The sequence below is a fragment of the Babylonia areolata genome, chromosome 11 (genome assembly GCF_041734735.1).
Source record: "Babylonia areolata isolate BAREFJ2019XMU chromosome 11, ASM4173473v1, whole genome shotgun sequence".
In the NCBI taxonomy this organism is placed as follows: Eukaryota; Metazoa; Mollusca; class Gastropoda; order Neogastropoda; family Buccinidae; genus Babylonia; species Babylonia areolata.
This window is the reverse complement of record NC_134886.1, coordinates 23,355,459-23,372,958: the sequence shown is the minus strand read 5'-3', so window position 1 is coordinate 23,372,958 and position 17,500 is coordinate 23,355,459. Positions and strand designations below refer to the sequence as shown.

The following is a 17,500-nucleotide window of genomic DNA, read 5'->3' as shown; positions in this document are numbered from 1 at the left end:
ATATCAACAATTCTCGCCCTGATTTCCTCATGATAATTTTGCGTACCAGAAACTTCTAGGCTGAGTGCCCGATAGAAACAATTGCCATCGCCAATGACAAGGTCTACTTCACAAGGCTCACCCAAAGCAGACTTTGCCCGCCGTTCGGGCAACGTCAAAGGAGCGGGTAACCCCAGCTGAAAGGCATGCTCTCTTCGCCACTGGGACCCAGTTGGCGTAAAACTAAGTTGAGGTCCCGGTTCAACTTCTTGGATTTCGATATCCGTATCATCATCAGATCCCTGTCCAGTGTAGCTAGATCCCTGTTCTGTGTGACTACATCCTTGTCCTGTGTGACTAGATCCCTGTCCTGTGTGACTAGATCCCTGTCCTGTATGACTAGGTCCCTGTCCTGTGTGACTAGACCCCTGTCCTGTGTGACTAGGTCCCTGTCCTGTGTGACTAGATCCCTGTCCTGTGTGACTAGACCCCTGTCCTGTGTGACTAGACCCCTGACTTGTGTGACTAGATCCGTGTCCTGTATGACTAGGTCCCTGTCCTGTGTGACTAGACCCCTGTCCTGTGTGGCTAGACCCCTGTCCTGTGTGACTACATCCCTGTCCTGTATGACTAGATCCCTGACTTGTGTGACTAGATCCCTGTCCTGTGTGACTGGGCCCCTGATGCTGTGTATTCTCTTGGCGAGGAAAGAAATCTGTAACTTTAGTTTGAACTCCCAAATTTCTTAGCATCATGTTTTGCAGTTGGACTTTAAATCTGTCAAAGTTTTCTCTGACACTATCATCATGCACCCTTTGCATCAAGTACAAATCAAGTTTCCAGACAGCAGACCATGCCTCGGACTTTGACACGATTAAGGATTGGTCTCCACAATCATCAAAGTCTGCCTCCGAGTTCGGCACCTCGTCTGGAGTTGATGTACTCCCAGGTTCTGAAGACGGCGGGGCACATGTAGCGACACCTTCGTCACAATAGTAGAAGTCCTCCACACACACACCAAAGTCTTTGTAAAGTCTCGAAAGTATTGGCTCGAAGGACGCTTTGCATTCACTGTCTGAGCTGGCCGAGTCGTCCTCATCCGTGGGGGAAACAAACCCAGCGTGACGAAAACTGTTTCGAATGGTAGATGAAGTGACTTGATCCCATGACGTTTTCAGATTCTGCAGGGCATCCAACAGGTTGATCTGGAAGTCACCCTCCGAAGACTCCATGTGTTCAATCATCGTGGTCAGCAAGCGAGTTCTGGGAAACAAAATTGGTGCAAAATAAATCAGATCAATCTTCTGCTTCAGGGTAAGCACATTGCGTTGCTGGCGTTTGCTCGCCATTTTGGTAAAGGGAGATTACTCTCGAACATTATCACTACAGCCGGACTTTAGCTTCCCCGGGACTTGAAAATAGTATCACTACAAGCGGACTATCACTATATCCGGCCTGAAAAATATCACTACAACCGGACTAAGTTACAAAGAACATGAAGAACTGGGACCGGGACCCAGAAATTCTATTACTACAGCCGGACAATCACTACATGATAGAGTTTCCCCCAACTGACCGCCAAAAAATTGATGAGGAATGGGGGCGCAAGTATACGAGCTAGCACCTTTCTTGCTTGTATACAGTGTCCCTTTTTCGTTACAGAGAACGTGTCAGTCGGCTCATTCCCTTCCTTTCTGGGTGAGGGTGAGGGGGTGAGGAGGGGGGGGATCGGAAACCTCTCGTCCGTCCTCCGTCCCTGGACGGAGAGGGGGGAGGGAGGGAGACGGCGCTCTCGACTTCTTTTAGGGAAAGACATGCACCCTGAGCCTCGAAAGTCAGGATTCGATCCATTGCTTTGACACCTTGAATTACAGATGTTAGTTAGAGGCATTTAGCTAGGCACATGTACTTTAGCAGGGTGGTTCATGAATCCATTCGTTCATGTTTCATATGGGTAAATCTGCATGAACTGATTTATTTTGCACCAATTTTGTTTCCCAGAACTCGCTTGCTGACCACGATGATTGAACACATGGAGTCTTCGGAGGGTGACTTCCAGATCAACCTGTTGGATGCCCTGCAGAATCTGAAAACGTCATGGGATCAAGTCACTTCATCTACCATTCGAAACAGTTTTCGTCACGCTGGGTTTGTTTCCCCCACGGATGAGGACGACTCGGCCAGCTCAGACAGTGAATGCAAAGCGTCCTTCGAGCCAATACTTTCGAGACTTTACAAAGACTTTGGTGTGTGTGTGGAGGACTTCTACTATTGTGACGAAGGTGTCGCTACATGTGCCCCGCCGTCTTCAGAACCTGGGAGTACATCAACTCCAGACGAGGTGCCGAACTCGGAGGCAGACTTTGATGATTGTGGAGACCAATCCTTAATCGTGTCAAAGTCCGAGGCATGGTCTGCTGTCTGGAAACTTGATTTGTACTTGATGCAAAGGGTGCATGATGATAGTGTCAGAGAAAACTTTGACAGATTTAAAGTCCAACTGCAAAACATGATGCTAAGAAATTTGGGAGTTCAAACTAAAGTTACAGATTTCTTTCCTCGCCAAGAGAATACACAGCATCAGGGGCCCAGTCACACAGGACAGGGATCTAGTCACACAAGTCAGGGATCTAGTCATACAGGACAGGGATGTAGTCACACAGGACAGGGGTCTAGCCACACAGGACAGGGGTCTAGTCACACAGGACAGGGACCTAGTCACACAGGACAGGGATCTAGTCACACAGGACAGGGGTCTAGTCACACAGGACAGGGGTCTAGTCACACAGGACAGGGACCTAGTCACACAGGACAGGGGTCTAGTCACACAGGACAGGGACCTAGTCACACAGGACAGGGGTCTAGTCACACAGGACAGGGATCTAGTCACCTTTCTAGTCACACAGGACAGGGACCTAGTCACACAGGACAGGGGTCTAGTCACACAGGACAGGGACCTAGTCACACAGGACAGGGGTCTAGTCACACAGGACAGGGACCTAGTCATACAGGACAGGGATCTAGTCACACAGGACAGGGATCTAGTCACACAGGACAAGGATGTAGTCACACAGAACAGGGATCTAGCTACACTGGACAGGGATCTGATGATGATACGGATATCGAAATCCAAGAAGTTGAACCGGGACCTCAACTTAGTTTTACGCCAACTGGGTCCCAGTGGCGAAGAGAGCATGCCTTTCAGCTGGGGTTACCCGCTCCTTTGACGTTGCCCGAACGGCGGGCAAAGTCTGCTTTGGGTGAGCCTTGTGAAGTAGACCTTGTCATTGGCGATGGCAATTGTTTCTATCGGGCACTCAGCCTGGAAGTTTCTGATACGCAAAATTATCATGAGGAAATCAGGGCGAGAATTGTTGATATTATGCTTCAAAATCCAAACACCTTTGAAGGGTATGTAGGAAGAAGCATTGGCGATTACGTTTTGGAACATAGGCTTCCGTTGCGCACATGGGGAACTGACGCAGAGATTTATGCTGCGGCAACACTTCTCCAAACAGGTATTGTCGTGTACACGGCAGTGAATGAGTCCCGGAGAGAATGGATCCAGCACCTGCCCCTCTTCCCAATTCCATCCATTGGGTTCAGCCAGGAAAACATTTATCTAAGAAACCTATGCAGCCACTTTGAGCGTGTTGTCAGCGTTCGCTAAGCTCAGACTACGTCACATAGGCTACACTGGAAGTAGCTACTAAGATGCTGTTTCACAATCAGTGTACATGTACATGCACATGTACATATAAGCTTTACTTACCATTTAAGTTACACACAGTCTGTGGAATACTAGCATAAAAAAGCATTGTTCTTTTTTAGCAGAAAACTAATTCAGCTAAGTCATTATTTAAAATTGATTGATACAGATATTGTGTTTTATCTACTTAATCACTATTGTTTTCCACATAACAATTTTAATACATGTAGTTACATGTTGTATCTTTGAGCCTGTGTTTGAAGTTTCAATCCAAAGAATTGGATAGTGTTTGCGTTAAAAGGAAGTATTTACTTGTACATGTGTACATTTTTATTTTTTCATTTGTTACTGATTAAAGACTAAATTTCATTCCTAAAAAATCTGACGATTTTTCATTTAACCCGTATTTCTAAGTGGCCCTTCTCTCTCTCTCTCTCTAAAACACACACACACACACGCACGCACGCACACACACACACACACACACACACACACGCACGCACACACACACACACACACACACACAAACACACACGCACGCACGCACACACACACACACACACACACACACACACACCGGCTGTTGAACTGCTAGGACGGGGGTAGGTTAACACAGGACATTTGCAAGCCTGACAAAGACGACAGAAGAAACGTCACAAAACGAAATCAATAGTGGTTCCAAAATCACCTTATTACTGCCTTGAGGCTAGTTTACCAAATGTGCCGCCGCATGTAGCAATAAAAGCTTTGAAGATATCACTACAACTACAAGCGATTGGCCGGATGTAGTGATAAAACCTACAAAAATATCACTATAACCGGACGTCCGGATGTAGTGATAAAACCTACAAAAATATCACTATAACCGGACATCCGGATGTAGTAATAGTCCGGATGTAGTGATAAAAAAATTTGGTCCCGAGGGCTATCACTACATCCGGACTTCACTGTATATGGATAGATTAGATGGATGGATGTAAACATGTCTGGATGTATGCATTTATAATGCATGGATACATGTATGCATGCATGTTGTTTCTTCCTGTTAGTGTTTGTTTATTAGTTTCTCCCCCAAAAGGCAGGCCTGTAAAATCTCACTTCCACAACAGCATAAAAACAGAGGAACATGTGTTACCTTTGCCAATGATTATCCCTCCAAGCCCCAAACATACACAAAAGATTATGGCGATCTCTCTCTCTCTCTGTCTATATATATGGACATGGGGGGATGGGAGATAAAATATATAAAATATATATATATACAATATGTGTGTGTGTGTATGTGTGTGTGTGTGTGTGTGTGTGTGTGTGTGTGAGAGAGAGAGAGAGGTTTCCACAAACACACACTCTCTCACACACAAGGCCTGCTCAGTCTTGCCTGTACTATATATAGAACTGTTTAACCTTGTCTTCTGGTTCACTTCATCTTCTCTCGTGGACACCTTGAAAAATGCATTCCCAAACTAAAAAAACAAAAAACAAAACAAAACAAAACAAAAAAAAACACCAACAAAAAAAACACGCCATGTTTAAGCCAAAACTTGACACTTTTGCTGCTCTCTCTCTCTCTCTGTCTCGGTCACACACACACACACACACACACACACACACACACACACACAATTGCTGAATGCCTGTCACAGTCAAATAGTAGTGTTTTATGATGCGACCAACACATACTTAATTTTATTTTCGCTGTTGTTTGTGTTAATTTATTTTACACTCATCTGAAGTTACAGACTGTTGATCCCACTATTCTTGTTTATCCTTTCTCTGTGTATCACACTTTAACCCACCATCCACACTTCACTCCCCCTTCCACACACACACATGACAGACAGACAGACAGACAGACAGACAGACACACACACACACACACACACACACACACACACACATACACACACACACATACATACACACTCATGCACATACACACACACACACAGTGACACACACACTCACAGTGACACACACACACAGTGACACACATACAGTGACACACACACACAAACACACACACACACACACACACACACACACACAGTGACACACACACACACACGACACACACACACAGACACACACACACACACACACACACTGACCTGCAGCACACTGAGCAGCCTGACGATGTTCTTGACGTCCATGTTGGGACGCACGAGGTGGATGGACAATTGGACAATACGCGTATTGTCAGCCTGTCAAACCTTCCCTGACTAGTACTCCTTGTACTCCTGCTGCTGTGTCCGGTCACACACTACAACTGCGAGTGACTTAATTGCCTGTTGTATGCTTCACACACTTATTTGTCTCCACAAAGTTAACCCTTTAACTCCTGGAACTATCTACAGTTGTTTAACCTTTGGCTCCTGGAACTAGCTATATATATATATATATATATATATTTTTTTTTTTTTTTTTCAAAACAAATCACTAACCTCTAACTGAAAATCACAAAAAATAAAATATGGTTTGTATTTGTGCATACATGCAAGCATGCTTAGCTGCTTAGTGAATATCACTATATATGTAAACGGGAGGGAACACCTGATTACACACACACATATACAAATATAGTGTGTGTGTGTGTGTGTGTGTGTGTGTGTGTGTGTGTGTGTGTGCTATCCTTTTGAAGGATGTAAAGTGTAAATGTTGTCAGTGTCTGAGTATGTGACTGAGTAACTTCAGTTAACCTTCGCTGGCTATCGTGGGTCGTACACGACCCAGAAGGGTACAAAAACGCAATATCTCAGCCAATTCTTAATATTTCTCTACGAAATTTAAGAAATGCATCCTACACCTAAAAGAACAAGTTCTGCTAAAAAATGGAAAAAAAAAATCATTAATTAGCTAATGAGTAATTAAAGGTGGCATTTTAACTACACATGGATGCTTGTGTGGGTCGTGTATGACCCATGCTTTTTAAAGAGGAAAAAATGTGGTCACCCCTCGAAAGCTCGTGTGGGTCATGCATGACCCTTACCTTTTTAATAGTGATTTCAGAAGGTTTAATTTGCATGAGCTTCCATGTGTAGTCAAAAGCGACAGCCAGCGAAGGTTAAGAGACCTGTATGAATGTGCAAGACTTATAATATTGTCACTCAGTTTCAGTGTGATTTAATTACGAAGTGATTTTATCATATTATAGTTTCTGTAAAACATTACACATTTTCACGGCACATTTATTTAGAGACTTTTTTTCTTCAGGATATTCACTTCACCGGAAGAGAAAACGCCAGTCGACTTTGAAGCAGAGAAATACTTCAAAAAATTTCTTCTTTCAGAACATAAGAAGAAACTACAAGAAAATGTACAAAAAGAAAAAAAAAAACCCATTGCGGTGCTCCGTGACCTGCATGTGACCGAGGCCACAAAAAAAAAAAAAAAAAAATCATGTCATTGCCTATATTGTTTATTGCATAATGTTTCCATGACACTTCTCCCAGTTCCTGTTCATTTAACTGTAACTCTGTATCCTGACTACAAGGGAAAGATGATGTAGAAATACAGGAATCATGTAATGGGTGGATGACAGAAGAGGGAATCAGAAATAAAAGTCATGATAATATTTTTTCTGTATTTTAGGATACTTATCTTGTGAGAGTGTTGTTGCAGAACCAATGCTGTAAAATCACTGGATTGTTACATCCTTGCACATCCACACACATACCTACATGGCCACACTCTAACACTCACATCATTTCATTATTTTATTGCACATCTTTTTTTCTCTTCATTTTCACATCAGTCTGTTATAACACGAGGCACACAACAACAGGTGAATATATACAAAACAAGAATAGTCACTGTAAAAATCAATAACTTGAAACATGTTCAATGTTTTTTGACTGCATCTGACTCCAAAATCCAGTTCACATTGAACCACGGACAGACAGGACTGTCATACATTTTCACATCTGGTTTATACACAGGCCACTGAAGCAATCTGGGACATGTTTCAAATTTTCACTTGTGTGTTTGGCAAAATTTAAGATTTTAAACACAAAAAACAAGTTTTAATTTATGCATTAATTACCACCTGCTTCTGAAACCAAAATGTCTGAAAGGAACATTAACTCTCTCAATACGAACGGCGAAAGAGACGACGTTAACAGCGTTTCACCCCAATTACCATCATCAAAATATTGAAAGCGGAAGGCTCTTATACTGAAGACATGAATGCTGACAAAGAATACCACAATTCTGACGACGGAAGCTAAAGGTTGGGTCATTCAGACACCCACTGAACATCCGAGGGGTCTGTGTAGAGGAGAAGAGAGGACTGGCCGTACTGAGTGAGTTAAAAGTAATCATTCATCAACTAGTTTGGCGAGTCTGATTTACAGCCTTTTCTCACTTCTGTCATTGGAAACGGTAAATGCAATCATGTTTTATTGGGAACTTTCATCATACTTCTTTCATTAATCCATTTTACTAGATTTTTTTTTTTACCAACTGAAACCAAATCATTTAGCGCAGGGTTGTTGTTTTTTCACAGCTTTCCTGTATTCTGATACAGTGTTTCATTTGTTTGTTTTCTTCTTTGGGGCTAAAGGACTTTGAGAAGATAGGTGCTGTTATGCAGATTGCAAACACAGGACAGAATGAAATGGCAGACTGGCTAACTGAAGACTGGAACACGTCAATAAGAAAAGTACAAGATAAGGAACGCAGGTTTAGACACATGCACACTGTACAATACAAGATAAGGAACGCAGGTTTAGACACATGCACACTGTACAATACAAGATAAGGAATGCAGGTTTAGACACATGCACACTGTACAATACAAGATAAGGAACGCAGGTTTAGACACATGCAGACTGTACAATACAAGATAAGGAACGAACGAACGAACGAACGAACGAAATTTTATTTTACGAGGGTAAAGGAGTAAGCACAAAGTACTTTTTTACATCCAGCCCTCTGGGTATGAATAATAATTGGAAAAAAAGCAACAAAGTAAAAAAAAACAAAAAAAAAAACAAACAAAAAAAAAAAACCGCAGGAACGCAGGTTTAGACACATGCACACTGTACAATACAAGATAAGGAATGCAGGTTTAGACACATGCACACTGTACAATACAAAATAAGGAATGCAGGTTTAGACACATGCACACTGTACAATACAAAATAAGGAATGCAGGTTTAGACACATGCACACTGTACAATACAAAATAAGGAATGCAGGTTTAGACACATGCACACTGTACAATACAAGATAAGGAACGCAGGTTTAGACACATGCACACTGTACAATACAAGATAAGGAATGCAGCTTTAGATACATGCACACTGTACAATACAAGATAAGGAACGCAGGTTTAGACACATGCACACTGTACAATACAAGATAAGGAACGCAGGTTTAGACACATGCACACTGTACAATACAAGATAAGGAACGCAGGTTTAGACACATGCACACTGTACAATACAAAATAAGGAATACAGGTTTAGACACATGCACACTGTACAATACAAGATAAGGAACGCAGGTTTAGACACATGCACACTGTACAATACAAGATAAGGAACGCAGGTTTAGACACATGCACACTGTACAATACAAGATAAGGAACGCAGGTTTAGACACATGCACACTGTACAATACAAGATAAGGAACGCAGGTTTAGACACATGCACACTGTACAATACAAGATAAGGAATGCAGCTTTAGACACATGCACACTGTACAATACAAGATAAGGAACGCAGGTTTAGACACATGCACACTGTACAATGTAAGATAAAGAACACAGGTTTAGACACATGCACACTGTACAATACAAGATAAGGAACGCAGGTTTAGACACATGCACACTGTACAATACAAGATAAGGAACGCAGGTTTAGACACATGCACACTGTACAATCTTTTCTCTCTCAAGGTTATCAGTGCCACATCCACCAAATCTCTCCAGCAAAGTGGTAGCTGTTATCAAGACCATCAATGCTGCAAAAAAAAAAACAGAGAAAAATAATGTTCACCAGCATCACTCCCAGTGGCACTGTCTACAGAGGGTCTGTCAGGTATGCCCAAACACACATCCATAGTGTCCCCTTGTCCAGTAATGATGGTGTTATTTTGAGGACATTATGTTACCGGCAGGACTGTCTTTAGTCGCTGGCTGTTGAGGTGTGGTATCTGTGACAGATTATCGCTTCCTCTTCCTTGCACCTTGTTGAAGATGCAGTCGTGCACCACTAAGAATGCTTCTGACCTGTTCAGAATACAAAATTTGTTAAGAAAACAGATATATCAATTTTTTTTCATGCATTAAATATAAGCTGCTAAAGTGGTATACATTTTTAATTGCAGTTTTCAGTCAATGAATATGCTTTGAATTACAAATATAATACACAAACACTACACACTTGTGCACAAATACAAGTGATTTTCACATGATACACACAAACAGCTCTCTGTTCTCCAAACCTACCCAAAAGGAACTTTCAAGCTTTGATATTTCTTTGCTATACTACAAAATAGCAATAAATACAATACTGACAACAAAAAGGATACCAAAGTAGCCACTTTTTATACTCACATAAAACAGCAAACAAACACACACAAAAAACACAAAAAGCACTAGCTATCAGCATACTGTTTTGTTTTGTTTTTTCAGGTAAAAAACAACAACAAACCCTTGTTCCTAGGCTTATAAAAATTTAATACATTATCAGTGAAATCAAAATATCAAAAGTACAGTCAAATAAGATGCCCTGTGCAACATGTCTGATCTATCATAAGTCCAAGTTAAACAAAACCTCTGGTCTATCATAAGTCTAAGTTAAACAAAGCCTCTGATCTATCGTAAGTCTAAGTTAAACAAAGCCTCTCGTCTATCATAAGTTAAACAAAGCTTCTGATCTATCATAAGTCTAAGTTAAACAAAGCCTCTGGTCTACCATTAGTTAAACAAAGCCTCTGATCTATCATAAGTCTAAGTTAAACAAAGCCTCTAATCTATCATAAGTCTAAGTTAAACAAAGCCTCTGATCTATCATAAGTCTAAGTTAAACAAAACCTCTGATCTATCATAAGTCTAAGTTAAACAAAGCCTCTGGTCTATCATTAGTTAAACAAAACCTCTGATCTATCATAAGTCTAAGTTAAACAAAGCCTCTGATCTATCATAAGTCTAAGTTAAACAAAGCCTCTGGTCTATCATTAGTTAAACAAAGCCTCTGATCTATCATAAGTCTAAGTTAAACAAAGCCTCTGATCTATCATAAGTCTAAGTTAAACAAAGCCTCTGATCTATCGTAAGTCTAAGTTAAACAAAACCTCTGATCTATCATAAGTCTAAGTTAAACAAAGCCTCTGATCTATCATAAGTCTAAGTTAAACAAAGCCTCTGGTCTATCATAAGTCTAAGTTAAACAAAGCCTCTGATCTATCATAAGTCTAAGTTAAACAAAGCCTCTGGTCTATCATTAGTTAAACAAAGCCTCTGATCTATCATAAGTCTAAGTTAAACAAAGCCTCTGATCTATCATAAGTCTAAGTTAAACAAAGCCTCTGATCTATCATAAGTCTAAGTTAAACAAAGCCTCTGGTCTGTCATAAGTCTAAGTTAAACAAAGCCTCTGGTCTATCATAAGTCTAAGTTAAACAAAGCCTCTGGTCTATCATAAGTCCGAGTTAAACAAAGCATCTGATCAATCATAGGTCTAAGTTAAACAAAGCCTCTGATCTATCATAAGTCTAAGTTAAACAAAGCCTCTGGTCTATCATAAGTTAAACAAAACCTCTGGTCTATCATAAGTCTAAGTTAAACAAAGCCTCTGATCTATCGTAAGTCTAAGTTAAACAAAGCCTCTCGTCTATCATAAGTTAAACAAAGCCTCTGATCTATCATAAGTCTAAGTTAAACAAAGCCTCTGGTCTATCATAAGTTAAACAAAGCCTCTGGTCTATCATAAGTCTAAGTTAAACAAAACCTCTCATCTTTGAAGCAGCACCTACAACGCAGTACGGCTTGCGAAGAGATGACGCCACGTCCTTGACAGATCTTAAGGAGCCATTCCGTAGACCATTTCTCTTGTCTATCCAGGTCCTCTTGTAGGACATCTGTTGCTCCGTCTTCGTCACTCCTTGTGAAGACCTTTGTGTCATCAGCAGAAAGACGTATAGGCTATGAACATTATCAGGCAGATCGTTGGTATAATATAGGACAATTCTCGTTTATAATCCACTGAGCAATAGAACGGTTTCTTTTCCGAAACAATTTTTTTTTCAAAGGCATTTTTTCAAGCTGTTCGTTGTGTGCTTGTGTTCCTGAAACAGCCGACCATGAATTGTTCCTGAAACAGCCGTCCATGTATTTAATGAGATACCGATGTGCACGTGTTCCCGAAACAGCCGTCCTAGTATTTAATGAGATGCCGGTGGCACACCACATGCAGCCACCATAGCCCTAATTTGAATAATCTCTTAGCCATCATTGGTCTAATTAAGATAATTTCTCAGCCATCACAGGCCCAGTTTAGATCAGCTCTCAGCCATCACAGGTCTAATTCAAATAATCTCTCAACTATCATAGGTCTAATTCAAATAATCTCTCAGCCATCACAGGCCTAATTTGAATAATGTCTCAGCCATCATAGGCCTAATTTGAATAATGTCTCAGCCATCATAGGACCAATTTGAATAATCTCTCGAATCTTTAACAGTTCATGAAAACATGCCAACCTTTATGAAGCGGTCCCAACTTTTTGTCAAGTCTGTACACAACATTATTAAAGTAGAAAAGGGAAGAAAACGGCATGACGGTACACCCAAGTCCTGTGACGATGTACGGGGGAAATGTGTAGGTGTCCATGTGATGCTTTGCACTCAGCCTTTGCGTCGTGTGTGTGTGTGTGTGTGTGTGTGTGTGTGTGTGTGCGTGCGTGCGTGTGTGTGTGTGTGTGTGTGTGTGTGTGTGTGTGTGTGTGTGTGTGTGTGTGTGTGTGTGTGTCTATTTGTATTTTGTATTTGTATTTCTTTTTATCACAACAGCTTTCTCCAGCGCCACCCTTTTTTAATTATTTTTTTTCCTGCGTGTAGTTTTTTTATTTGTTTTTCCTATGATCGAAGTGGATTTTTCTACAGAATTTTACCAGGAACAACCCTTTTGTTGCTGTGGGTTCTTTTACGTGCGCTAAGTGCATGATGCACACGGGACCTCGACTTATCGTCTCATCCGAATGACTAGCGTCCATCCACCACCACTCAAGGTCTTGTGGAAGGGGAGAAAATATCGGCAGCTGAGCCGTGATTTGAAGCAGCGACTGGCTCAGATTCTCTCGCTTCCTTGGCGGACGCGTTACCTCTAGGCCATCACTCCACTGTGTGTGTGTGCGTGTGTGTGTGCGTGTGCGTGCCGGTGCGTGCGTGCGTGTGTGTGTGTGTTTTCCTGCAGCTATAAAAACATTTCGAGTGATCTTTTCATACCTGACTGGGAGGGACACACACTCACACATACATACAGACACGCACTGGCATGCGCTAACGGCGAACATACACACGCACAGTCCTTCCAACCCCCTGTCTACCCCTCTCCCCACCAAAGACGTTTCCTCTATTTCCCCTTGTTTCCATCTCAGCTAGTCCTCATGGTCTTTCCAAGACCTTTGCCCAGGGGGCCTCGCTGATAATTAGCTTTTCTCCCAAAATGTCATCGATTTTGCCGCAAAGAAACCGACTGGCAAATGAACGAGCTGTGTATGGCCTTTGGGACTTGTGGCACCTCGGGCACTTTTCCACCACGGCTAATTGGTTCGTACAACACCTTGGATACACTTCTATGGTCTTAATTAATGTATATTATACATACATACATACACAGTAATATATATATATATATATATATATATATATATATATATATATATATATGTGTGTGTGTGTGTGTGTATCCGATCTCTGTGTGTGTATGTGTGTGTGTAGAGAGAGAGAGAAAAAAAATACAGAGAGAGAGAGAATATACGACATATATATGTGTGTGTATATATATCTCTCTACACAGCCGCAGAGAGATAATAAATGAATAAATATATATATATATATATATATATATATATATATATGTGTGTGTGTGTGTGTGTGTGTGTGTGTGTGTGTGTGTGTGTATTCAGAGAGAGAGAGAGCACTATGCTCACCAAACCCAACTGAGAAAAACAATCGAAAGAGGAACAGAGTACGGTTAGGAAAAGACAACTCTTCCATCTTCGATAATAAATGGTCCTGACTAAGTTACGTCCCGTAATCTGTCACAAAAACAAAACAAAACACAAAAACAAAACAAAAAACAAAAAAACAAAAACAAAAAAACCCCCAACCAAACAAACAAACAACAAACAAACAAAAAACTTAAAAAAAACAACAACAAAAAACAAACAAAAACACATCAATAAAAAAGAAACAAACAAACACACAAACAAAGAATTAAAAAAAAAAGAAAAAAAAAGCAACAACAAAAAAACAACAACAACAAAAAAAACAATAAAATCTGTTTTCATAATCATTATTTTGACGAGTTTGAGCACAATTTTTGTTTGCGTATTGATTTAATGCCCTTTTTGTTATTATCACTGACGTGATTCGATACCCTGATGTTTATGTGTCGCAATTGAAATCGTTTTCCAGTCCTTTGTGTCTCCTCAGTCAGGTTTATCATCAACTGAATGCCCGTGTTCAACACTGTCCCATAGCTCGCACAAAAAGTACATTTTTTTTTCCTTTCCACCACATACCTCTTTTTCATTTTCTGTTTGTCAGCTGTATTGCTGTAATATTTCTTTTGTTAATAAGTCAAGCTGCAAAGTATTGACTTCTGTTTGCAGACTTCCGTTCACTGATTCAGTATGTACACGCACGTACACACACATGCACGCACGCACGCACGCATACACACACACTCTCTCTCTCTGCTCAGTCTTCATTGCAGAATGGCTTGTTGGCTAGTCCACACCGATTCAATCAATTAACGGTGGTCTGTTTCCTGTCACAAGTATACGCGCGCACGTGCACGTACATGTGTGTATTCCAATAATTGTATGGCGCACACACGCACGCGCGCACACACACACACACACACGTGTACACACGTATCACTGGTGTGGAGGGAAGCGTCGGTGCTTAACCCCCCCACCCCCCACCCCCCCACAGCCCTCTCTCCACCCCTGCTCCCCCCCTCCCCCACTACCAACCACCTTCCCTTGTCCCCACTACTCCGCCCTCCTACACCAGAGAGCTTGCACGCGCGCCGTATGCCGCCGCCACCACCACCACCACCAGCACCAGCAGACTCCAGCGCACAGCACAGCACAGGGAAAGAAAAGAAAGAGCCTTGCAAGAGAGGCGAACGAGGCTGGTAGAGACAGACGCTGCCTGCCGCACCGCTGACACACAACACACAGCTAGACACAGCACAGCGCTCAAAGCACCAATTCGTGCTACACACGCACGGCTCATCATCAAAACAGTGTGATTCAATCAAACAGCTCCGTCTCTAACTATATCTGCTAGGCTGAAAGCAGTTCGTTCCAGCAACGAAGACATCGCCGTTGTCTTCCTCGTGAAGACAGATATCTGCCACAGCGTGCAGTGAAAGATCTTCCAGGCTTTCAGTGGCGGACCTCGATCGCTGAAGCAGTGTTGTTGTTTGTGTTGATGTTGTGTGAGGGAATCATTCGAAGACGAGGAGAGGGGAGTTCGTGGCAGCTTTGAGGAGGGGAAAAAAGAATAAAAACAAGAAAAAACGCGGTTTGGTTAGTGCGGAGCAGGTGGATCGCTACGGTAGAGGAATGAATCGGTCTGACGGGTTAGTTTATTAGGCTTGTCTTTGTTCCAAATGATGAACGTGTGTGCAGGCTGTGAGACAAGGCAGTTTTATTTTTTGATGAAAGTGTGAAGTTAAAGCGAGTTGGTGGTGGCTGTGACGTTGACAAACAGACTTGTTTACTAGGCTACTGAATCGCAAAGTTATTTCTGCAGCAGCGCCAGCTCGGAATGTTAGAGACCTCACAGCATGTGGAAATTCTTCCGTGAGCAGATGAAGTGAAAGTGTTTCGTTGTGATAACGTTAGCCTTCGTTCCAGCACAGCCGGGGTGCATTTGTTTCTTCTTCAAGGGTCTCACTGTCAGGCTGCCCCGTCAACCGTCGGTGCCAGGAGTGTCATCATTCTGTCATTCTGCGGCTGCTGTTTCTCTGATATCTTTATTTTGAAAACAACAACAACACCAACAACACCACCACCATTGACTCCTGTTGTTTTTCTCCTCGCTTGTGCCAGTGATCACTGACCTGTCGCATGGTGAGTGTTTCATGTCAACCTATCTTTCTCACTGTCTTTCTTTGTTTTGCTTGTCACCCTGGAGTCACAAGTAAAGTGTCTGTCTGTCTGTCTGTCTCTTCTTTACGAAGGTAGGATGAAATCAATCTGGTCAATAAGTGTTTATTCCTTTCCCCCAACGATAAAAAGTTTCGGTTTCCACTTCGAGTTCTCTCTCTCTGTCTCTCTCACTCTCTCCTCACCAGTTGTTTTGTATACACCTGTCACACACTTTAATGATTTCTCCTCTTAGAGTTGATCAGTACCCTCTTTTTTCTTTTTCTTTTCTTTTTTTTCCTTCTTTTTTCTTTTCTTTTTTTTAAACCAGAAATTCTATACCATGTGAACATGTGCAGAAACCCAGATACTCGATGTATTTATCGCTGATTTTTCAACAGACGACTGGGAAAAAACAAAATGCTTCTTCTTCTTCTTCTTCTCCTTCTTCTTCTTCTGTTTTTTCGTCTTGTTTCCGTAACACACCGAATGCTGACATGGATAACAGGATCTGCCGGTAACGTGCATATTTTTGATTTTCCGAAAGTGTACGCACACACACACACACACACGGGAGTTTCAGGCGCTAGCAGGTGTTGGTCTTGGAGATGGGACAAATGTCCACCCTGAACCCAGAATGAAGGCGCCGCCCGTAACCGGAATTCGAGCCCAGAGCCTTCAGATTGAAAGTCCGAATCCTTTAACCATTGTTGCTGGCGTCCGTCGACACTTGACTTGAACGTGATGGGCATTTACGACCTACTGGGTGACGTCCTTCAGGTGAAGCTGTCGTGCCTGTGGTCTTGCTTCCCCCCCTCCCCCCGCCCCCCCCCCCCCCCCAAGCCCTCCCCCCCCCCCCCCGGCCCAGTGCGCTAAGTGCGTGCGACACATGTGAACTCGGTCTATCGTCTCATCCCAACGACTAAACGCTCAGTTTGATTTTCCAGTCAAACCTGGGAGAAAGGGCGAGAGCGGGATTCGAACCCAGACACTCACGGACACCGTACTGGCAGATGAGCGTCTGAACCATTCTGCCACCTCTCTTCCTGGCAAGAAGGGTGTTGTCCTAAGGCAAAATTCAGTAGAAGAAACCCATTCTGATAGGTTAACACACACACACACACACACACACACACACACACACACACATATATATATATATATATATATATATATATATATATATAAAGATATAATATGCAATGCACTCAAGGCCTGACGAAGCGCGTTAGGTTATGCTGCTGGTCAGACATCTGTCTAGCAGATGTGGTGCAGCGTACATGGATTTGTCCGAACGCGGTGACACCTCCTTGAGAACTGAGCTGAAAGTGAAACTGAAACTGGTTTTGCACCGTGGAAGGTGGCGTGGTTGTAACACTGAGACATATTTAAAGAATTTTGTTTTAATGTTTGCCAGAATGACCCAAATTCTAAATGCTAGATAGAGCTTCATTAGGACTCCCTTCCTCTAGTTGGAGCTTCATGA

At 42.2% G+C, this 17,500-nt stretch overlaps 2 protein-coding genes across 2 annotated transcripts in view; one reads left to right on the top strand and one right to left on the bottom strand.

The window, feature by feature from the left end:
- Nucleotides 1-11,815, bottom strand: part of LOC143287178 (transmembrane protein 53-A-like) — a 34,708-nt gene extending 22,893 nt beyond the window's left edge. Inside the window, exons 1-3 of the mRNA XM_076595122.1 lie at nucleotides 11,676-11,815; nucleotides 9,800-9,917; nucleotides 5,797-5,948 (exon numbers count right to left, since the gene is read on the bottom strand). Of these exons, the coding sequence (XP_076451237.1) occupies nucleotides 5,797-5,948; nucleotides 9,800-9,917; nucleotides 11,676-11,815 (410 nt within the window). The remainder of the gene's footprint in view (nucleotides 1-5,796; nucleotides 5,949-9,799; nucleotides 9,918-11,675) is intronic.
- A 3,223-nt stretch (nucleotides 11,816-15,038) lies between these two features.
- The window catches only part of LOC143287607 (uncharacterized), a 121,315-nt gene continuing 118,853 nt past the window's right edge, over nucleotides 15,039-17,500 (top strand). Inside the window, exon 1 of the mRNA XM_076595724.1 lies at nucleotides 15,039-15,999. The gene's annotated coding sequence lies outside the window, so the exon portion shown is untranslated. The remainder of the gene's footprint in view (nucleotides 16,000-17,500) is intronic.